General features: G+C 41.2%; 1 protein-coding gene and 1 long non-coding RNA gene across 5 annotated transcripts; both read left to right on the top strand.

Moving 5' to 3' along the window:
- The first annotated feature begins 223 nt into the window (after window positions 1-223).
- gprc5ba (G protein-coupled receptor, class C, group 5, member Ba) lies at window positions 224-24,356 on the top strand. Of its 4 annotated transcripts, none has more exons than XM_016673979.1 (5): window positions 224-275; window positions 521-611; window positions 16,367-17,393; window positions 19,330-19,475; window positions 20,693-24,356. In XM_016673979.1, exons 1-5 carry the CDS (start codon window positions 244-246, stop codon window positions 20,735-20,737), a joined length of 1,341 nt encoding a protein of 446 aa, XP_016529465.1. In that variant the 5' UTR covers window positions 224-243; the 3' UTR covers window positions 20,738-24,356. The 4 variants fall into 4 exon arrangements, with proteins under 4 accessions (XP_016529465.1, XP_016529466.1, XP_016529464.1 ...); XM_016673980.1 differs by lacking the exon at window positions 224-275 and adding an exon at window positions 6,039-6,314 and having other exon boundaries at window positions 469-611; XM_016673978.1 differs by lacking the exon at window positions 224-275 and having other exon boundaries at window positions 471-611; window positions 19,330-19,451.
- On the top strand, window positions 10,753-13,256 carry LOC107836807 (uncharacterized). Its single transcript, XR_001662770.1, has 2 exons — window positions 10,753-12,798; window positions 12,933-13,256. It is a non-coding gene; the product is annotated as an uncharacterized LOC107836807 (long non-coding RNA).
- Window positions 24,357-24,360: the final 4 nt, after the last annotated feature.

Genomic DNA, 24,360 nt, shown 5'->3' with positions numbered 1-24,360 from the left:
ATTTTTAAAATATATACAAAGATGCTTTGTCTATATTAAAAGTGCTATATAAGTTTGATGTATTTTTATTATTATTATACTCTTTATTTTTTTTTTTTACTTTTAACTGTTATGATACTGAATGTTGTGCATTTCAGATATGTTCAACTGTATATCTATGAACTCTTCATTGGGAACCATTTCTCTGTAGTTGTATTTTTTATTTTATTTTTTTCTTGTATAGGGGCAGAAACTGTGGGACTGATGGTAACCATCAACTTGATTTTCCCTCTGAGGTATGTTTTCATTTTAATTTTTTACCAATTGTGTGGTAGTCTTTGAATGTTAAATATTTCCTGTACTAAAAACATATATATTTATCGCTATTTGTGTTAAAGATAATATTAGTTATGCAAACTAACGATGTAAATTTATGTTACATTCGACTATACGATCACACTCAGGTTGCCCCTCTTTCTGTTGCAGTCTGTAACTGTGGGGCAGAAGCTGTTGGACTGATGTATTTATTTTTTCTCGTTAGAATAAGTACAGTGAGTCTGAGTGTGTCTGTTGTGAAGTCAACCTACTGGACCAGAGACAAACAGAGAAGGGTCGCACATGGACAGACATGGGTAAATAATTTAATCATATTTAACACATCCAGTAAAGTCTTCACTATTTTCTATCCATGTGTAAATACTAGTGGATGTAAAAAAAAATAGTACTGCTTTGACATTTTTTGGCATTTACTGCACCACTCATTGGTAGAGGATCTTTTAATATGGTGGCAACACGGGTACTGAATACTACTTGTGAAGTGCTTTGCACTTTAAAGTCACATACTATTGTTTAGTATCCAATATAGCTATCATTCATAAATTGGGTGAAAGTTGAAGGTTTAAACTATTTATTAGCACTTATTACAGTTTGTATCACAATAAGCCAATGGCACACATGCTTTATTTTGGCACATTTAAAAATCTGCACAGCTGAGTAGCTGTTAGCTTTGTTGTCTCATAGCAACAGGCTCCTTTGATTTTAGCCAGACTATGGAAAGCTGAGCAAAGATGCTTAGAAATTTCTTTATAAGGTATTATCTATCAACTGCTCTTGTTAACTCGTGATAATACTCAGAATTTTTGTTTTAATATTTAGTTATTTTGACCTAAAAAAACAAATTTTATCAGTATTTTCACAGCACAATATGGCATCCCAGTGCCTTATTGACAAAACAATAAGGCATCCCAGGCACTGGGATCCCAATAAGGCTCTGGGGTCCCAGTGCCCTATTGAGTGCCTCAATATTTTGGCTACTGATTCAAATTGTAAGATTGCCATCAAAAAACATCACTGATCACATTAGTGTAATTGATCATCACCAGATTTCAGAATTAAAGCATATGAGAACCACACATTTTTGACTAGCTTAGTTCTCTTGAAATGAATAATCAACTCATGATTCAGAGTAAACCATTGTTCATTATTGTGGGACCTAGAGACTGGGCGACAGAGCAGGAAGGTAAATCCTGGTGTTGCCTTTATTCCAATGACCCCACTTCGACCTTCTGTGGGTTAAACCATGTTGATAGGGCCACTGGGAGACCTGAAAAGCTCACTAAAGGATCTCCAAAGCTCACTGAATGAAAATATGGTGCATGGTGAGGTCTTCAAAGAGGTCAGCTAACCCCATGCCTATAGTGGTGAAACTAAAAAGTATGTTTTACTTCTTCAATACAATTTATTTGTTGATTTGATTCTCGGGCATCTGGAATCTGCATCATCCTGGCTTCTTCTGTTTTGCTGCCTGGAGTCTTGACCTCGACAACTACTGGAGTGTGAACTGAATAGACAGGGTGGCGGATGGATGAGATTTGGATTATCCCGCTTAAACTGAATTACCAACATTAAGGGAAAAAGCAAGAGTGTATTTCCTTCTGAGCAGCTGTATGATTATAATAGTAGCACAGCATGGTGATAAATTCTGAATTTCCACAGCAGGATTTTATATGAAAAAACTTAAAATGTCAAAAAAGCCCTTAATATTTTGAATAGCGAACAGCTGGTCCCTGATGGCAGAAGGAAAAGTGAGCACTAATCGTAGACAGTGAAAATAACAACTGTACTTGACGCAAAGTAGCAAGTTTCATGGTGACTTTTCAGTTTTAGGAAGCACTGTGCAGGACAAAGAACCTTTGATAAATCGCTACATGGATCCTGAAGCGTTTTAATCCAGTTTCATGGAGTTTTTCTCTGATGAATGGAAATGGATATGTTGAGAATAAAACAAGGAAGCTTTTCAGCTACAACTTCATCTAAAATTGATAGATTTGACAATCCAAAAAGACATTTTTATGTCTCAAATTGGTCACTACTGCATTGTGCTGGTGAGAAGTATTATAAAGCGGTTTTTCCTAAAAATTGTTAAGGCTGAGAAGAACTGGAATATCTGTTGAGCTTGTGAATCAGATGAGAGCAGAACAACTCCTGACAAAGCACTGATATCTCAAACTCACATCGTTTCCATTACAGCCTGAGTAAAGTGGGATACATACATGGAAATAAAGTTACTCTATATAATTAGTCACTCTTCCTGTTAATTTGGACACCTGCATCCTGTCATAGTTAATGCATCCTGTAAGGTCACAGGATCTCATTGTGATGCTAGTTGCTGGAAACAGATGCAGCGTGCGTGTCTCCGTGTCGGCCACCCTGCTGTCACTGCGCTGTTTGTTGTGCGGAGGCCAAAAGGAGGCCTTGACGACGAGACGAGGCAACCTCCGGAGAAGGAAGAGGAAAGAAAAGCGGGGGGGCTGGAGGGAGAAGACATACCTCAAATGAATATGAATGGAAAGAGAGAGATTACTCAAACTTATATATAGTAGATGAGTCAAAAATAAACCGGGACAGCACCTGTGAGCCTGCTGTTCTGGTACAAAAGAAGGTTTATTTAACAGACAATAACTCACGAGGCTGAGCCACAGTTAGTACAGGTTGTCAGTACGGCTATATTAGTCAGTGACTGAGCCTCACATGTGTTCACTCTGATCCAAGTTACTGTAGAACCCGCTATAAATACTCCGACATTCTTGTCTAAACGTCAAACTAATGATGAGAACATGCACTACGTATGCGTTCAATTTCTACTGAACCAGCCAGTTCAAGCAATCAGGTCTGGAATATAGACAAACTAGCTCCCAGTTCACAGATTAAGTGAATTTCTGAAGCTAAAATACATCACACAAACAGCAGCTGAAACCAGATATTTGCAAGCACTCAATGAAAAGACATATGATCCTTTTTCTCACTGTCTGACATTCAGTTCAATTCAGTTCCATTTCCCAAAGCTAAATTAAATGTTGCTATGTATATCATCCCAGTGTCTTCAGAGAGTCATGGGCAGTCAGTCTTGCAGCAAATCTAAAGAAGCCTCTGACTGAAGTCATTGCTGCTGTATGACAGCCTCATGACTGCCACACATGATCGTCATGACATGCTAGAGGGATTATTTCACAGTAACATGTCCTGGAGGACATGAGCTGCTAGTCCACCTCATTTGCTTTCGCTGGTTGTATGGTTAGATACCAAGAAAAGAAACGTATTTGGCTCAGATTTCTGTTGCAATAACTTTTATATTCTGAAAAGGTGGACTAATCACCTTGTAACACATGAAACATGTTCAAAGATTTTCTGCATTCTGGCTTCAAAAGGAAACTGGAAAATAATTAAAAAGACTTCTTTTACTCTCTATTCTGCAGCCAGTCTTTGCAGAAAGTTGTTGCATAGGCACTCATGATAAATCTGTGTAATGGTTTCAAAAATAAATTAATCTTCATTTGCAGCAGTCTAATATCATATTGAACTTTTTTTTGTGTGATTTCTCTTACTGTAGATGTGGGTAAATTTTGGATTTGAGTCAGCTGTTTGTTTTTTTCTTCCTTCTTCTTTTTAAATTAAATCAACACATGAATCATCCATTTACCTTGAGGAGCCTGATTGCTTGCCTTTCCTATTTTAAATGGCAACTAAGCAGGAAATTATAGTTTGCTGATTAAAAGGTCCTGGACAGGGCGAGATTTACTTAAAAAGCATTTTACACATTTTTCAGGCACTATATATCAGAGTGTTATGTGTAATCTAACTGGCTATCTCAGTAATGCCCATGTGCAGTAATTACATGGTCATAAGCCTCTCAATTACCTTATTATTTTAACTTGATGAGGGATGTTTCTTTGAAATCAATTTACCATGATTAAATATGTGTGGTTGTTCAATGATTTCCTGTCCCTTTTCACATCTTCCACGGCTCATATAAAGATAATGAGAATGGCAGCACTACCAGTGATATACTGCAAGGGCCTGTCCGCTGATAAGTGAAAGAACCATTAATCTCTCCCAATCCTCCTGTTTCAAGCACTGACCCCTCCTCCACATGGCCCTCCTCCACCCCCTCTTCCCATGCTGTCACTCTCTCAGGCTGCACCTGTCACATTAGTCTCACATCCTCAGCTGCCATTCCATATGATACGCCTCCTTCCTGCTCCCAGAGACTGTGTGTCACCCCTTTTTGCCTGGATTTATGAGTATGAAAAGAAGGAGAGCAGGAAAACAAGAGATTAAAGCTAAAAATAATTAAAAAATAAATAAATAAATAAATAAACCTGCACGTGTCAAATGTAAGTGTGCGTATAACTTTCTGCTACAATTGGACCGGTTCCGATTGTATGTCCAAAATATGGATTAACACTCAATCGGTGGATTAATTGTGATAAAAATCCAGCACAGATATCAGCTTCCTGTATAGATGTGACGAGGCTCCTTCTGTTTGTTATGAACTGAAATGGCAGGAAAACGACAACAGATTCGTGCTGTGATGAAGGCAGAACAAGAATCAGAGAGGAGGAGGTGCAGTAGTGGCGGTGGTGGTGGGTCACCACTGAAATCCTCCCCGATAAGACGGACTGGAGCAGCTGTGGCAACAAACGTGTGATGAAATCGAGAAATAATAATCCCCGCAGCAGTTTGTTGCTGCGTCAAGACCTCTGAGATGACCGGTGGAAGCATAAACATTTTTTTTATGTATGCTATTAAAACAATGGAGTGCATGAAATTGCATTTTTTTTTGTTCCCGAGGCAAGGATATGAAATATTAATAACGTAAATCAATAATATAAAACTTACGTTAATGTTTGAAAGTCATAGTAGTAACTTAGAATGAATTAACTCGTGTAGAATGATGCGTTCAAATCTCGCTGAATGTGTAGCTAAATGCAAGAAAATGAAGAAAACATGTTAGATGCTGCAATGGAAGAGAAGGGGATTGGTGTTCACCTTCCAGCAGGACAATACGAGCTGCAACACCCGCATAGATCAAAGTATGTGTTGGTGACCCAGTCAAAGTCTACACCTATCCAAATTACATACAGCAAGACTTTAGAAGTGCTGCTCACAGATTCTCTCCATCCGCTACTTTGTCTTTTGGATTCCAATGAAATCCATTTATCCCAGTGGGGAGGGGGGAAAGAAAGTTCAAGAGTTGTGAATATGTTTGAATGGCTGCGGTGGCATTCGGTGGAAATTCAACAGCGTCCACACTTTATTAGTCTGAAAAACAACAGCTTTAGGAGCGGACTCGCCGTCTCCAGCTGGGAGGTAACCTATAAGCTGAACACATGCCAGTAAACAAGTCATTTATCAGAGTGAGGCGCTTTAACAGGGAAAGGACAGAGAGAAGTCCGCGCTGAGGGTGTGGAGAGATGTCACTTTCCGTGCTTGTGTGCGCGCCTGGCTGCGTAGCGGGATTACCATTACGCACGTTATGCGGAGCGCTGTTTTGGTGATGCGTTCAGTCGGGAGAGGTGCAGCGGGGAACTGCGAGCGTCAAACCGGAGACTCAGAGACAGAATCAGCAAAATAACCGGAGAGAGAAGGAGGAGGGGCACGGTTTGTTATGGGGGGGATTTTCACTCGTTTACAATCTCTCTATCCTGGAGAAGATGCGCACCGTTAAACAAAGGATTTAGGTTTTTTTTCTTCTTCTTCTTCTTCTTCTTCTTTGTAAGGATACGGGACCTGTCTTGTATTTTGACCCTGACACCCTCTCCGGTTCGGACTTGCATCAATGCTTGTTTTGGCTCCGAGGACCGCGGACACTGGCTGAATCTCCGGGCACTCGTCTGCTTCGGAGTCCATGTGGAGCGGCAGAGGAGCATCAAACCCAGCGAACTGAGAGCTCAGTCCGAAATGTGACATTTTTAAAACAATATTCAGCATCCCATCAAACCTGGCGACTGTGAATCCCTCTTTATACTAGATCACATCTGTTTACATCGATCAAGGTAGGTGCTGAACGTAGAATGCTGATTGATTCAGTCGTGGGGGTGGGGGAGAAGTGTGGACGTCCGTGCGCCTGGTTTATTTAGAGGTCTGTGTTTTAAATGTCCTGAAGAAGACCTGGTTTTATTTGGAATCCGGCTGCTGTGTCGTAAATAAGATAAGAGCCGCATCAGTTGCAGTATTTTGGGGGAGAAAAACGGCGATGTCTATGCACCAAATGCATAGGTGTGTGACGCGGAGAAGCGGTATGGACACATATGCTCTTGCTCGTAATGGTGCATTTAACAAAAATAAAATAATAAAAAAAAAACCTCAACACAAATCTGTTTAGGGCTCCAGTCGATGCTTTTTGCACTTTTTTTTTTCTCACGGAGATAAAGGCGTCTATGTCTTTTGGCTGCGCCTCCATTTTCATCACACACTAGGGGGGGGAGGAAAGGGGGTTTCAGGGGTGTCAATCACTTCTCTATTCTCCAGCTTTGAGGCTGGATACCATTCCCTATTTTTGGATCACACACAGTCACGCACCTCAATAACAATGGTTCATAGCTGCTGCTGTCCCCCCACCCCCTCAAACAAACACACTCTTCTGGAACCCCCAGGGACCCTCCCATGTGGCCTTTATTGTTAAACGAGATGAGGGGGGTGTGAAGAGAAAAGAAAAGGAAAGGAAAGAAAAGAGAAAGAGCTTACTTTAAATGTGTGATTGCATTTAGCTGTTCTTGCAGGTCAGCTAAAACCTAAAGGGAGACACCTTGGGATGTGTTCCTCCCAGCGCTGCACATAAGAGTCTAATTTGACTGAGGCATTTTGTATGGAAATGGATGTCAGACTTTCTGTAGGTCAATATATGACATATGAGCCTGTTGTCAGTGCAGGATTTGCTCTCCAAAAGCTCCTGGGTCTTTTTATTTTATTTTTATTTTTTTTACTGTGTTCTGTTTTCCCTCATGAATAAATATTCAGCTGAGTGGAGCTGTTTATTATCAGACTGTGCATTCATCAGTTAGTTAGCCCCCTCTTGGGAAAAGATGACACGACCGCGTCCTCTGGGCTGAAGCCATATGTACCCAGTACGGATTACTACACAGTGTGTTCATTCTCCCATTTTGCAACGATAAACTTCCGTGTGTTTTACTGGAATTTATATGTGGTAACTCAAGCTAATCACCATGAAGTGGTAAGAAAATGATACATGCTTTTTAAATTTACTTATTTTATAGAAATTGTTGTACCGCGCATATGCACTCAGCCTTAAGACTCAAGAATCTCCTTTTGCTTCAATCTCAGCTGCAACTTGTTTTACCAACTTTGCACATACAGAGACAAGTTCTGGCACATTTTTGTGCAAAATCCCGTAGATCAGTCAGACTGGTTAAAGAGCATCTCTAATGTCCTGTCGGTATCCTCTTCCATCCATTTACAAACACAATTTCTGACTGGCTTCCTTTCAACAATGGCTTTCTTCAAACCAGATTTGTGGATGTAATGTCAACACATTCTTCCGCCTGAGCTATGGATCTCTGCAGCTCCTCCAAGGTTATCTATTGCCTTGCATTTCACTGCATGTAGAGCTGAAACTCTTTTGGGGTCGGTCTTCAACAGCGTCGCACTAAGACTGAAATCTCAAATTAGCTCAAGTTATGTCAGATTGGACTTCATGCATATGAGGACATACATTTTTCAGCTCTTGTCACATATTCCCAGTGGATTTAGGTCTGGACGTGGACTAGGCTGTGATCTATGCCCTTTCATTGTATCTCTGGCTGTACGTTCAGAGCTGTTGTTCTGCTGGAAGGTAAACCTATGCCTTAGTGTCAGGTTTTCTGCGAACTCTAATAAGTACGGTAGTCCTATTTGTTTGGCTCAATCCGTCTTCACAGCTTTCCTGTCCCTGCTGAATAAAAGCACTTCCACAGTGAGCTCGTTTCATTGTAAGCATGGTGTTTGCTGGGTGATGTGTTGTGTTGACTTTCTGCCGCACTCAACGTTTTGTGTTTTGGGCCAAAAAGTTTCATTTTGGTCTCATTTGACTCCTTCTTTCACACGTTTGCGTGTCCAACAGAAGGACAGTGGCAAAATGTAAATTGAACTTCTGATGATTTTATTTTAACAATGACTATCTTCTTGGCAATAATCCACAAATATTATCTTAACTGACCTCTGGATCTCTGCGGCTTCACCAGAGTTACCAAGAGTCTGTCGACTGATTCTGTTAGTAATGCTCCTCTTGCCTGTCAGTTTAGATGGACATCTGTGTCGTTGTCGGTTTGCAGTTGTTTTACATTTTCAAATGATGGATTGAACGGAGCTGTCTGAGTGGTTCACAGCTTGGAGTACTCATTTATAACCTAACCGTGGTTTAAACCTCTCCATGCTATGTGTTCAGAAATAAAACTGGCCATTACAAAGCATCTGTATTTATTGTGAGATAAAATTACGCACAGTGACTTCTGAAATGTGATCGACTGACTAGGGAAATCAGAGCACATGCTTAGGATTTTATTTATATATAGTTAGGAAAGCATTTATCATTTTTCATAAAATTCCAATAAGCAGCATTCATGGATTATAAAGGAACCTGATGTGTAAAATGTCCCTTTTGTAAGGAACTGCTTGTAAATGTGTTTTTTATAAGGTCAGGTTGTTATATGTTGGAGCTTCGCTGCTTCATCTCTCATGTATGCATTTGTGTTCATGCACCCACTCCCTCTTCCAACACACACACACACACACACACGCACGCACGCACGCACGCACGCACACACACGCTCATGCTCACGGCAAGCGGCTCACTCCAATTCCTCCTCCGAGCATCCGGCTGTTCCTCGCTCCTCCTGCTCCTCTGATCACTATCGCGCTCTCAAACCCAGTCTGATCCCCTCTTACCCCCCTCCCCCACCAGCCCACCACTCATCCTCTTTCCGGATGTCAATCTATAATTGAAGATGCTTAATCATATCGCAGTGAAGCGGAACACATGACACCGGAGCTGTGCATGCTCAGGATACACATTTTTGCGTGCCATCACATCCGTCCGGTCATCCCATACTGTATCTGTTATGATGATAGAAGAGGAGGGAGGGGGGGTGAGAGGGTGGACGTGTAACACTGGCTCTGCTAATTGCGAAGTCAATTAGCATATGGTCTTGCTGTAAGCCCAGTCACATGATAATGAGGTATAATTAGGGGGACCAGGGATCTTTGAGGAGGCAGGGGATGAATATGTGCACTGACAGTTTCCATAAAATGGCTCCCAGGAGGTTGGAAATATCTCATTCTTTTTAAGCGTGCATTTAATCATCTGTTGCGTTTCTCCTTTCGGATTTTTTATTTTTTTAACTGAGCCTTATTTTCCAGGCTCCTTCTACATTTAAAAGCAGCTTTGCATCCAAATGTTACAAAACTCAGCAATTATGTCTTGGTCTAAAAAGAAAAAAATCCATGGGAAAGGACCACATTTGCTCACACCTACATTCATTTTAAAAGCACCAGTTAACCAAGTGAGCATATTTTGGGAATGTGGGAGGAAACAGTAGTACTCAGAGGAAACCTACGCATGCAGAGCATAAAAACTGCACGAGATTGGAGCCTGGAACAATTGGCAGCCTAAACTTCTGTATCAAGAACTCATCTGTTTTCATTTACATTAAGATTATTAAAAGAACAATTATGCACCTTTAGCTGAGTGTAGTTATTTCTTCAAAATTAAAATGACTCAGACTTTAGTGGGTAGTCTACTGCCACATTTTCTCATCCGTACTCTCCTTTGCCTCTTATTTTGAATTTTTATAAATCTCACTAGCTGCTGCAAAGGACAAAAGACGAGCTAAATGTTTTCAGTGCAAAGATACACGTTTGCATTCTCTCTGGTAAAGTCAGTCTTCTAATACAGAAACTGAAATGACAAAAAAAAAAAAAAACAATAATACAAAATTTGACAAGGGATTACAACAAAAACAAAATATAATAAGGGTAAAGATCCTAAGAGATTTTTCTGATTTAGTTTCCACTAATGATAGCAAAGAATTTTAAATAATTACGAACCGATCTTAACTTATGACAGAGTTCTGTAGTGATGTAGCACAAAAGTACAAGGAGAAATTTTAACTTGCTAGAGCATTTATGCAGCAATTAAAATGTGCTTGTCCGTTTGGATAAATCTTTTTGTCTCAGATAAATGTAATTTATCTGAGACAAAAATCAACCTGAGAGTAGTTGATGTGGCCTAAGGCTGCAGCAAAACAAACAGCTTCACTGTTTGTCCAATGGCAGAACAAATCTTTATTCTGCCATTGTTCTGTCTAGGTGTGAGCCTCTACACTGTCAGTGTGATAACATTATAAACACATTTGAAGGTATTTATGGTATATATATGTGTAACCCAAAACATTGGTTTTATTGTTTTTCGTTTTTTTTTTAATTGCTTCTGTAGTTTGTCATGTAGTTTTAAAATACTGTTGCCATAACAATGGTGATTGGTTTTTTCCTTTTGTTTCCTGCAAAAGGAAAACTGTCCAAACTGCAGAATTCAGCATTTTTGTAATATGGAAAATATTTGGTAACCACCATGGCAGAGCAACATGTTGGGGAGGGGCAATGTAAAATCTTGGGATACCTTGATGTAGTACCAAGTCTAAACTGAAAACCATCTTGTGTTTACATCTATTGTATAAAGGTTATCACAGTGAAGGCTTGTTTCTATACATCTTAACTTCTAGGAGACAAATGTTTAGGATATCTCTACACTGATATTTCTTTGTGTGTTTTTATTTCGGTTTCTGCTTTCACACCTCCTGAGCAACAACCAACATTGAAACTAAATAACGCACAGCTTTCACTACAGAGATGCTTTCTCTACTCGAAACTAATAAAACCCCAACAAACCAAACTGAGTTAGCCAAAATGTCACCCATACATGGAGCCAGTATGAGATTTTTACAGTATGATAACCTGGACTAACAGCTTTCAGCCAGCTAACACGTAGTGCACAGCAACAGTTGGCATAAAATGTGTACAATGTTACTCTATGCTTTTTCCAGCAGGAAAAACCTCTGGTCAACCCGGTGCTTTCTCTGGCATCTCATCAAAAGTGCTTCAAATTGTAGGAAGGTTTTGATGGAATGTCTTTGCAGTCTCAAAATTGTAAAACCTTATTGTACCTTGACATTGGTAATCTGTCCAGGACATAAAGACAAAAGATAACTTCCTTCAACAGGCAGAATCATTAAAAGGTCCCCGCTCTCCAAAAGTAGCTAATGTGTACTGCGGAAAATTATTTGGAGAAACCCCCAGAAACATTATAATGGAAGCCTGGGAGTTATTACATACACTGTAGATACTGCTCTTCATTTAATGAGTCTTTTCGGAGCAATTAGCAGGGAGCATTTATTAAATTGGTTTAAGTAAATTAGACATTTTTATAATTAATCATCCCTCAATGGCTGTTTCACTCAGAAAGCAAACTAGACATGCTTCTTTTGAATGAAAATTCAGAGGCAGTAAACACAACTTCACTCCTGGAAGAAGTCAAAAAAGCTTAGCACAAAACTGACGGTCTCATTTTATTTGTGATTAACTTGTGAGCTAATAACTCGTCCCTCCATCTGAGTAAGCGGCGGTCCGGTCGAATATTGCACATTTTTTAGAAACTCTGATATTTTGTGTGTTGCTGAAATAATCTGGCCAAAACTGCTGCAGAACAGAAAGACACGAAGCAAGTCGTTAAAATGCAATAATCGTTCTGATCGTTACCACAGTAATTAGACAGCATCTGGCTGTGTGTTGCGTCTGATAATCATAGGAGTCTGTAATTGTCCTGGACCACTTGACTCATCACGCTCCCCCCCGGCCCCCATCCTTCTCTGTCCAGCCTGGAGCTCGTCTGAATGACTGCAGTGCTGCACATTTGTCCCCTCGAGCCTGTATTCCTGTTCAGTGCTGCAAAGAATGCATGCTGCATTTGCGTCACAATGGGGATTTGTGTTTCAACCATGCATGTTGTCCTCATAAGGACATATAATGCATGCAACCAAGCTAAATGTCAAACCTGCAGCATGCCAACAGAGGCATGTTGGACATGCATGCAGCACAAAAGCAAGCTTGCAACCTTGTGAGGTGTAGAATAAAGGAGCTCAGTGCCGCCCGGCTGTTTGCACTTGCAGCAGAACTGGCTGGAGCTGGATTGTTCCTGAATTACATAAGAAAAAGAACGAATAAAGGCAAGTGGAAGGAAGTGGAGGAGGAGGAAGGACCACAAGGATCTAAGATGGAAGAAAGGGGAAGATGAAGAGTGTTTGGAGGTCTTTTTTAAACGAGTAGCGTGTTGAAGGAGGAGGGGCACGGACGTCTAGCAGAACAGAGAATTTGAAACGGAGAACAGAAATGGCGACAGAAAGGAACATGCATGGCGTGGCAGAAGGCCGCCGATGATGAGCAGCCAATATCATCCTCCCTTTTCACACGGCTCACTAATATGAAAGAAATGTGAGGACTTAAGTAGCATATGTGCTGCATGTGCATGTCACTCTTAACATGTGGGATTTTACACATGCATGTGCAGCTGATGGCTCTCATGTGACCGCGCCTGTGTGTGGCCTGTGGTGGCTTCCGGCTCACAGGTTCTGCCAAGTCCCACTCAAAAAGCAGCCAGTGCAACCATCTGTGCAAGAGGGAGTGATGGGGCAGGAGGACGAGTGAGTGGAAAAGCCACTAGTGTGCAGGACGCAAGCCTCAGCCTCTTGTTGTGCATCCGTCTTGACTACGTGGCTTTATTGCCTCTGTCGTTGGACCGAGACAAAGAAGGTGGTGATGAAGATACAATAAGGAAGGAGAGAGCTTTTTACCTACATTTGTCCTCTGTAATTTAGAGACAAGAAGGACTAATCAGATGTGATGTGCCACATATATTTCGTTGTGCATAAATCTGTGCTTAAAAGCTTTGACTGATGGTGGATTAATAATAAGTGGTTTCGAGCTGATGCAGTATTGCAGAAAGGCGACAGAAGGAAAAGGGGGAGTTTTGACCCCTAATTAATAATCATGTACACAATCACATGCATGCAACTTGCACTGTTAGGCCTGGGGCTTCCTAGGAAGTTCACTTGAAAACAACAGCTGCCTGTTCAAAAATAGATGTAGGGGCACAAAATAGCTATAGCTTATAAGTAAATAGGGGGGAGGTGAAGTGCAGTGGACGTAATAAAAAAGAATTACATTGAAGCCATTAAGTCTAAAAGTAGAAATCTGACCTTTGAACCTGTTGTTGTTTTTGTTCCAATTGTGGAAGTGCATTTCAAAAATATTACAATATGGTTTCATGATTTGACCACAGAAGATATGTACAGACGCTCGTTATGCCACGACTGGTAGCTACAGTGTAGTATCTGTGATCGACATCCAGCAGTAAAGATGCAGGAGAAGACACAGTTCTTATTGACTAAATGGATTGTTCAAGGTAAAAACAACAGAGGGTCTGTTGATGCCTTATTATTGATTAATTAATTATTTCTAAGCACAGGATTTTTTTTCCCCACATAGAAATATAATAAAGTATAAGTTTAAATTCGTCTACAGTTTGCCTTGTAAGACCATGAGTGATTAATTTAATTTAACCTTTATTGCACATTACTAGGCATACTACATTTAGAACTGGCTTACAGTTGTTTGTAGTTTAGTAAATCAGCCAATCACATGCCCGCAAGGCAATGCATTTAGGCATCTGGATGTGGTGAAGATTTTTAAAACCCAGCATCTGGATGAGAAAGAAAGGGGATTTAATGAATATGGCATGGTTGTTAGTGCCAGACAGGCTGGTTCGAATGCTTCATAAACTGCTTGTCTGCCGGGATTGCCAGGCACAACTGTGTTTTGGGTTTCCATAGAATGGTCTGGAAGAGAGGAAAATATCTAGAAAACAGCAGGTGGCCTTGTGGGTGTCAAGCGAAGAGGAGAATGGACAGAGTGGAAATGTAAGCGTAGCTCAAATAACCACAGATACCAAGGTACTCAGAATAACATCTATGAATGCACAACATGTAAAAACAGATGGGCAACAGGAGCAGAAGAGCAAACCCATTTTGCTAAAAACAGGAAACGGGGGCTAAATTTATACATTACGGCTTGATTTATAGGATAACAGATTAAAAATCATTGGGAGCCTAATGAGTCTAAATTGCAGCTGAACCATTCAGATGGTATGTTCAGAATTTGGGGGAAAACAACATGTAAGAATTCATTCATTTTGCAGTTCAGGCCAGTGGTGGTGGTATACTGGTGTAGTAGTGGATATTTGTTTTGCACACTTGGGGCCCCTTGTTACCAACTAACCATTCTTTAGACATCACTGAATATCTCAAAGAGGTTTCTTGAACATGGTGGTGTGCTCACTGTACTCTGTGTCCTTCAACTTGGCCAGATCTTAAAGGAAAGGGAGATCCCATAATTGGTGTGAAGCCAACAAATCTGCAGCAACTGTAAATGGTGTGTACTTGTATGGCACTTTCCAGTGCATCCCCCTGCTATTCAGTCACATACACATTCACACACTGATGGTGCCCCGCAGGGCAGAGCAAGGCACAGGAAAGGAAGGTGAGTTATGCAAAGAACAGGGATCGACCCGACAACCCACCGATTGTGGGACAAACTCCTACTGCTGTCGCTGTCCTGTGCTATCATATCCATAGGGTCAAAAATCTCTGACACCTTGATAAAACATTGATATACCTTGAAGAATTGAGTCAGACCTGAAGGAAAAAAGTGAGTCCAACCCAGAACTATCAAAATATACTTCATGTAGAGGCTGGTATTGCACAGGTATTTGTTTCACCCCTGGTTTTGTAATTTTGGGGTTTGTCTTATTTGTGTAGTCTCCCCATTATAGCAAAGTATTAGTCTGTATAAGTGACATGCAGGCCTGCATGTGTGACCAGAATGTTTATCTGATCCTGAACTACCCCCCCCCCCCACCCCAGCAGTCTGCCTGCGTAACCCACTCTGACTCACTGACACTGGGAGTGGGAATATAAAGCTCGGGATATCCAGTGTCCTTCATGTGGTATGCAAATACCGCTGTAGTCAATTTGTGGACACCATTACATTTCTCATGTCAAAGTTACATCTCCCTGAAGGAAAACAATTGAAAGTTTATCTGCAAGCATAGAAAAGAGCAGAAAGCACTTTTTGAAAGCCGACTGTTTAGCTCACAAAGAATGCCAGGACATTTTGTGACAGCAACCTGCCAAGAGGATATGTTCATCTGTCTGGTGTTGTGGTGCTGTTCAACACACATCAGCCTTCCACAAAACACACAGTGTGTCAGGTGAGACGACAGCACAGATCATCTCTGCAAAGCCAACAAACAATTAAATGAAAAAAAAAAAACTCAGTATGTGTATGATATGAACAATAATCCTGACAGAGGGCAAACTGTTAGATTGACAGCACTGATGTTGCACACTTCAAAAAGTACTAACAAGTACTTGTATTTTTGCTGGAGGTGCGGTGTTCTTGTGTGTAGTGCATTATGCAGCGTCTCACACCTTGCAAGAAGCCTGATAGTGAGTCACAATCTTTTCAGTGTATCTGTATTTTTTTCGTGGAAATATTCATGAAGTTGCAGCTCTTGTTTTCCCAGTGCTGTAGCTGCTCAGACTCCAGTCTTACACGGTGAACAGGCTGAAGCCAGCAGATCTGAGCTCCGCTTGCACTCTAAGAGTTGCTATTTTTGCCCCAAAGCTGTAGAAATATTTTAAAAGAAAAATGGCCACAACCTGCCACCAGTGAAACACAATGCGTAGTTTGTTTGTGTGTTCAGAGAAGCTTCAGTCAGTCACCCAGCATAAACTTTGGTCCTTTGTTCCATTTCTAAAACGCAGCAGAAGCCGATCGTCTGCTTTGTTTCAAGGACAGACCATTGCTACGGGAATGACTGACGGCTCAGCTTTAATGGCTCACCAACATTTGTGACTCATGACCTTTTTCCTGTCTCCACTTTCTGCCCTCATGCTCTGCATCAATCTTCCTGTCCATCCTCACTTCTGTTCACCTCTCAAAGATGGCGTTCCCACCTGTGTTCCTCCTGCTGCTGGCTGTTACTCATCATGCCCACGGTCAGGATCCGGACGACTCCGAGGCTCTCCCAAGAGGCTGCGGCTGGGGTCTCGGGCGACCCTACACTCTCCTGTGCGACCTGGAATCCATCTGGGGCGTAGCTGTCGAATCTGTGGCTGCCGGTGGGACGTTGGCAGCCATCCTACTCGCTCTGGTCCTGCTGTGTCGTCTGCGCCACATCAGTGAAGCAGAGAAGCGCTGTGGTGTAGGGCCCATTCTCCTCCTGCTCCTGGGGATATTTGGCTTGTTCGGCCTCAGTTTTGCCTACCTTGTCGAGCAGGATGAGTCTCTCTGTCTGATCCGTAGGGCTTTGTGGGGTCTCCTTTTTGCTGTCTGCTTCTCCTGCCTGTTGGTTCAGGGGGTTCGTCTGCGCAGGCTCGGCCGAGAACGCCGAAGCCCCGGCGGATGTGCTCTAACGGGTCTGGCGTTAGGTCTGAGTGCCGTGCAGGGCATCATTGCCGCTGAGTGGCTACTTCTGACCGTGCTGAGGGAAGGTAGAGCAGCCTGTCAGTACATGCCTTTGGACTTCTCATTAGCCTGCAGCTACGTGCTAGCCCTGCTTCTCGCTGCCCTTACTGCCGCCTCCTTGGCTCTGTGTGGAAAAACACGTCAGTGGCGCTGCAATGCTGTCTGGCTGCTGGTGACATGCCTGCTGTCATTGCTGCTGTGGGTGGCCTGGGTGGGCTTCTACCTGTATGGTAACGACTGGCTCGGCAGGTCCCCAGAGTGGAACAACCCCGCACTGGCGATAGCCTTGGTGACTCAGGGCTGGCTCCTGCTGATCTTCCATGCTATTCCCGAATCCCACATCTGCTTGAGACCCCCACCGCAACCCACCGCCCCAGACTACTTTGACACTTCCCAGAACTCAACACGTATGAGGGAGACGAGCTTTGATGAAGACATCCCTCTGTCTCACCGGCAGTTTGTGGATAACCAGAGCTACGGATACAGCGACGAGAACACAGCAGGTACACCACCACCGTTCAGCATTCTAGAGGGCATCTTTTATCTGGGCAGTATGGAAATATATGTGCCATCAGACTTTGAATAAAAAATGCCTTTGAAATTTGAATGTTGTATATTAGTGCTTACTTTTTCAGTGTTAAAATGAATTCAGAATATTTTTAACCAAAAAAAAAAAAAAATCAGAAAAAAAAAAGGAGACAGGAAGAATAAATTACAACATTAAATGGAAAAAAAAGGAAAAAAAAATCAGTGTCATTATTTGTACATGAAAAAACCCAGCCAATCACATGACGCAACTGTCATATTGAAGAAATACCAGCACCACCGAGGCTGACGACCATGGAGGCGAACGCAAACCCAACGTTGAGTTTCATATTCTGTAGTATATTTTATTTTGTGCATGAAGTTTGATACATTATCTTAAAGGTTGATTTAAAGCTTAAAGCTTGACTGAGACAGGCAGTCTTAGTAAAGTCGTAATTTTTCAGATGCTACCGCTAATGTAGTAAGCTAATATGGCTGCCTTGTATGCTTCAATTGAAGCTTAAGGAGGGACTGTGAACTCTTCCTACTTTAATTATAATCACAACCCCATCCTGTTCATGTGACTTCATTTATGAATGACTTAATAAATTAATCTAAAATAAGTTAGCAGATGTACTTTCAAGCATATATTTGATTCAAAATTAGTTAAAAAAACAAAGGAGGTTTTTTTTAATAATGTTGCTAGGTAACAGAACGACGTTTTGTACCGAAAAGTAAAAGAATGTAAATTAATATATCGTCACTTGTTAGATAAGAGAAGCAGTATTTTTGATGATGTTGTAATGACCATAAATTTATTAATTCTCCCGAAAAATTACGACTAACAAAACCCGGAAAGTCGTCACCCATCACTTCTCTTTAAATATTCTAGACTTGGCGCAAGTGGCATTTATTTTTGAAATAAAACGGGAGGAATCGTGTGTGGGACAGCGGGGAGGAAGTTGTGGGATGCTAGGAGGTAGCTGGAACTAATATGCCAGCACTACATGATGTAAGATTAACAACGGCCCAAACCCGAGTTTTAAATCAACCTTTAAGATAATGTATCAAACTTCATGAGCAAAATAAAATATGCTGCAGAATATGAAAGCATTAAACTCACCGTTGGGTTTGCGTTCGCCTCCATGGTCGTCAGCCTCGGTGGTGCTGGTATTTCTTCAATGTGACGGTTGAGTCATGTCATTGGCTGGGTGTTGGAATCTGACATCCATTGCTAATGTCTGTGACCTGAAGTAACATTGCCATTTTTCCAGCGAATTTTTTGACGCTGAATTTGAGACGGCAAATTTGACCAAGTTGAATTTGAGGACACTGAAACTATTGCATTTGAATTTTGAAAAGTTGAATTTTTTTATATGTTGAATTTTTTAACACTGAAAAATTAAACTGAAAAAATATGTATATTGAAAATTTGATCACTTTGAAATAGGATTTTAAATTTTTTAACAAATGAAAATTGCAACCATGTACAAATAATGACACTGAATTTTTTTTTCATGTACAAATAATGACACTGAATTTTCTTTTTCATGTACAAATAATGACACTGAATTTTCTTTTTAGGTTAAAAATATATTCTGAATTAATTTTAACACTGAAAAAAGTAAAAAGTAAGCACTAATATACAACATTCAAATTTCAGAGGCATTTTTTTATTCACATCCTGATGGCACATATTTACTTCCATAGGGCAGCTTGTAGGACGAATGTAGGCCAAAGTGAAAAATTAAACTCCAGGAAAGGTAGGCCAAAGTGAAAAATTAAACTCCAGGAAAGGTTTGCCTGAGAGCCTAGAAATAGGTGTTGGAGGAAAATTTCTGTTGCGTAGGAAGTGTTTCAGGAGAAAAAGCAAAAACGATGAGTCAAAATGAGTATTCTGTGTACGCCTCTTAGGCTTGAGGAGCGGTGGCGGTGCCGGCCAACACAACAGTAACACGGGTGCCAGGCCCAGTGCTCCCTTCCGCAGTAACGTCTACCAGCCCACAGAGATGACCATGATCCTGAACGGGGGAGCGGTGAGTACATCTTCCCAGTCACAGGTACACGCCGCTTACACGCCGCTGTTACACTCCATCACGCCGACAAGACTGCATGTACGTTAGTTCCTTATGGATCACGCGTCATTGCACAAGGAGAGAGAGGTGTGTGCTTGCATGCTCATGTCTCTGCCAATGCATGGACTGGTTTGGTCGCTCATCACTCAAACTCACAAAGTGATTTGTGCGAGTGATTGTGAGGGAGCCTCAGTGTCTTTAACTCGCCCATGAATTGTTTTTATTTGTTGAGTGATGCAACTGCCTGCAGGACTGTAAAATCAAGAGGTGTGTACATTCTGGCTGGCAGAGGAAGACCACTTTCATAGATGATTTTCCGTTAAGTCCAAACTTATCCATACCGCCGGCAGGTTTATACACAGAGAGATCTTTTAACACATTTCTTTTTACTTGAAGTAATATTCAAGTTTGGATTGGCCCAGTCAGAGAGCAGATTTATTTTTTGACAAAGAATCTGTGGTAAGAGCTAAATATTAGGGTGATGGCAAGGAGCCCTTCCAATCTCAAAGACTTGGAGCTCATCACCAAAGATAAGATGTCAAAACAGCAGTCTGTACACAGCTATAAGAAGAATTTGATAGCTAAGGATCCGAGAACTTTCACAAGCAATATTTTGACAAAATGCATTTGACAGTTTTTTATTTTTTGACGTTTAAACTCCATTTGCTTTGCTTATTCTTTGAGAAATACCTGTCTCATTTCCTATCAGAAACCAAGTTCTTGGTTGAAGAAAATAATTTAAAATTCAAATCTGCCAGTGGTTTGAATAATTTGGGATTTAACATAACTAAAATCCTACTTCAGTAGCCTAACTATTGTTTAACTAGTCTATATAATATTACTAATTAATGCAGTGGAATACTGATTTTACTGATTTAACCTGCTTTGCATCGAAGAATATAAATGCATGTTTGCTAACAAATATTTTGTGATGTGCAAAAAAAAAGAGAAAGAAAAAGAAAATCACATCTTAAATGTATGAACAATTCAAAAACAAAGATTGCATTCAACATGCCTTTAGTTAAACCCAAATATTCTTTAGTCTGGAGGCAAAGTTCCCGTATAAAAATTTAAGCCAGTGTAAAGGACCAGGGGAAATATGGCATTTTGCAATGCAGCTAACCCTTTTAGCAAAACATGTTTGATTACATGATGTTTCCAGGCTGTTTATCATTTACACACCAATTTTATTTCATCCACAGGTGCCCTCTGCCCCTCCCACCTACACTGGCAGGCAGCTGTGGTGAACGAGAGGAAAGACGACGTTTGGTGGAAAATGGCGGGATGAAGAGGACGGAAGGAGGAAGGGGTCCAGGACTGTTTGGGTGGGGCAGGCATCTAGTTGGACTGGACTTTAGGCTTGTCTGCCTGCAGGGCCCTTTCATGTACAGACTTTATCACTGACTGTGTGCCAAACAATTATGGAATGAATGTGAGTGAGACTGAGAGAGGGCCGCATGTGGAGGACAGAGCTAAAACTTTTCTAGTCAATAAGTATTTATGGAAGAGTTGCAAAACATGAACTGAAATGTGTCCAGTATGATAGTGGCCAAACAGAACTCACAATGTTATCTGACATTATTAATTATTATTATTATTATTATTATTATTATTATTATTACATTATCTCTCTCTTTTGGTATGACTGGTTCCGTTGACACTCCAGCACTGCAGGCATCTTTGAAAACTGTGAAAGCAAACTCTTCGTTCTGTTCTAGCTCTTATCCTGTCAGGTGCATTGTTTTTCTGCTTTACGGTGCTGGCATTGGAGCGGAAACCTTTAACTCTGTCCTCCATCCATTCACACTGTAAGGGTTGAGCCAGAGTGCCGCTCTCTTAAAAACAAGTCACCCTCTGTTGGTGTCTATATACGGGAATGAGTGTGTTTGTGTGATCTGTACAGCTCTCACACTCCAAACCCTCCTCCTCCTTTGGACTGTTAGCCCTGGCCTTTTCCCCTCCTCTTCCCTGCACTGTCTGTGACTACAACACATAACTCTCTTCACCTTGCGTCATCATCCCACTTGCATGGACACATTGTGAATACAAACTGTGAAATATAAAGGGGACAGTGACATGAAGTGAGCACAGACACGACAAAAGTAAATCTGGAGGACCTGACCCATCATGCTGCTATTGAACCGCTACTAGAGATTTGAAAAAAGAAAAGAGCAGAGCAGAGCGGATCGTGATTGGAGAAGGAAGGCGTCAGTCGTCAGCAGGGGAGGTGCAGCTTTGGGAATCTGGGTCAGACTTCTGCACTCTCCACGCATCTCCAGCGGCCAGTGGCGGATGGAAGCAGCCAGGAGAAACCGTCACATTAGATCAGCAGGAAGCGGAGCGAGGAAATGAATCGGCCTCTTGCTCCCGGTTCCTCTGTCTGTGTTTGTGTGCATATACTGTATGTGAGTTTTGTGGTTTCGTGAGGGCTCACAAGTTGTTTTCTGGTGCTAAAATTCTTTGCAGTGAGGTATAGAAATGACATGACAGGAACAACGCCGGTGTGGATCCACTCGTCAACGAACAAGCGGCAGACTATATTTAGAGCTGCTTCTGCTGTGTGGAGGTCTTCTGGAGTCTCAGAGAGATCAGGTTTACACTGTGTGGTGGAAAGAAGAGGATCAAATGCAGGAGAAGAAGATGCAGGAGGGGGCATATAGAGAGGGATGGTGGTGAGGCCAGATCTTCAGTCACTCTATATGAGAAAATAGCCTTCCAGTCTCTATGTGCATGATGTGGGAGCCTCTCCTCCTCCTCCTCCTCTTCACCTTCTCCCTGTCTCTCATAGCTTAAGTCCCTATGCCAAGAAGGACTCCATGTTCCACTGGAGTCTCTGTTTTACACGCTTTCCCTACATCGTGACACCAGCTCTCTGTTTCACCTGAGAAACTGTGTACATAGTAGTGCTGTAATGCTTTGCTTGCTCGTTTACGTTTTTTTTTTCTCCTTTTTATTTTAATACTAGGCTGAGTTTAGACACCCATTATGCACTGGAGAACTGATTTTAATTTGGATTAACTTGCTTGCTTTGTGTTCATGCGCTGCCTTGTTTTCATATGCTTTTAGTTTTCTCTTGCTGGTGTCTTTAATTTTTTTTTTTTTTTGTTTGCTAGAGTTTTGAAAATGGTTTTGCCAACGCTAGATGTGCTTTTACTTTTTTTCCTTTTGGACTATTGTTCATGAATATTTTGCGATTCATTTAAAGGGATTTATGTTGGTTGTACCTGTTGATTGCTGTTTTTATTTTTAGAAAAACAAAAAGACAATAGCTGTGAATAACTTTGGCACTTCATGCAGTAAACAAAGACTATTTTTATGACACTCAGAGCAGAGCAGGGTGGGTCGACCACACTAAATACAGTCCCTTGCAGAAGTATTTTTATTCCCTGAACGTTTTTCCCAGTTTGTCACAATGCAGCCAAAAAATTAAACATATTTTATTGTCAAATCATAGCATATGACAGACCAACATAAAGCAAAGACAACTGAGATGGGGAGAGATAAATGTTATTAGTTCTATTTTTATGAAAGATTTTCAAAAACTGTGAATAGTGGCATGCATTTGAATACATGAGTTAGGGTTTTGGAGCCTCTATGATTTTCCTCCGGTATTCCATGTCCACATAATGACACAGTTCTGTGTTTCACAGTGGAGATGGTGTGTTCAAGGTGATGTCCAGTATTAGTTTTCTGCTACATTCAGCATTTTCCATGTGGGCTTAAAATCTCCATTTTGGTCTAATCTCTTTTTTTTCTTGTCAGTTTTCAATAAAGTCCAACAAATTCTGTCACCTGAGTTGAGGATCTCTGCAGCACCTCCAGAGTAACAATATGGTATTGTTTAAAAACCTATATTTGATCATTGATCTGTCTGGTGCATTCCTTCACAAAACAGCTGGTCTTATATTTACTTTAAATTGGACTCTTAATTTGGTGGATTCTGCTTTGACGTTTTTTTTAGGGAGGACTAACTACAAATGTATGCAACAGCTTTCTGAATTTTATTTGTAAAATAATTTGAAAGCCATGCATCAATTTCCTTTACTTTACAACTAAGCACTACTTTGTGTTTGTCTGTCAGATAAAATCCCAAATAGAATACATAAATGTTTGTGGTTGCAATGTGAAAGTTCAGGAAGTATAAATAATTTTGCGAGGCACTGTAAGATCACCAAAAGCCATGGTAGTGTTATCTGAACTTGCATCAGCCCTGAGCTAAGAAAAGTTTGGTGGGGGGCGCGGGGGATTTAGCCCCTGACTGCTGCTGTACGTTTATGTCTCAAACTCTGGTTACTCTAAAACAGGACGACTACTTGCAGGCCAGCTTCGTACCCAGACACAGCTTGTCCTCTCAGCCTGAGCCGTGTCTGGGCCAGTCCTGGTCAGAAACAGATCAGTGCAAGGAGAAGAGTCCTCAGGGGTTTTCATGGTCACCAGTACATTTCTCGCAATCGAGGAGGGATGTTTGAATTCTCGTGATGTTTTCACTCGGTGTGGATTACAAAAAAAAAAAAAGGAAGAATAACAACATGTTGTGACTTTGTAGATTTTGCACTCGTCAACTACCTATCTGTGCATGCTTAATCACCATTTCTACATATAAGATCTTTCTCAGACGTACTTTTCAATACTAACTATTTATGTGACGGTCATGTGACAGCAATCATGATTTCAGTGTATATCAGAAGACACACGTAATGTCTGTGCTTTGGAAAACACAAAAGCAAGCTTGCTTGTTGTGAAGTAAAGAGATTAAAATCAGAGGACGGTCAAACAGAGAGTGATTCCCAATGAAGGAAACAACATGCCATCTTCAGTGGACCTAAGAATACGTTCCTCTGCTTGGGTTTGAAGACTTAAAGGGTTTTTT

This window comes from Poecilia formosa, unplaced genomic scaffold (assembly GCF_000485575.1).
Source record: "Poecilia formosa unplaced genomic scaffold, Poecilia_formosa-5.1.2 Scaffold88, whole genome shotgun sequence".
Taxonomy (NCBI): Eukaryota; Metazoa; Chordata; class Actinopteri; order Cyprinodontiformes; family Poeciliidae; genus Poecilia; species Poecilia formosa.
This window is presented reverse-complemented; position numbering and strand designations above follow the sequence as displayed.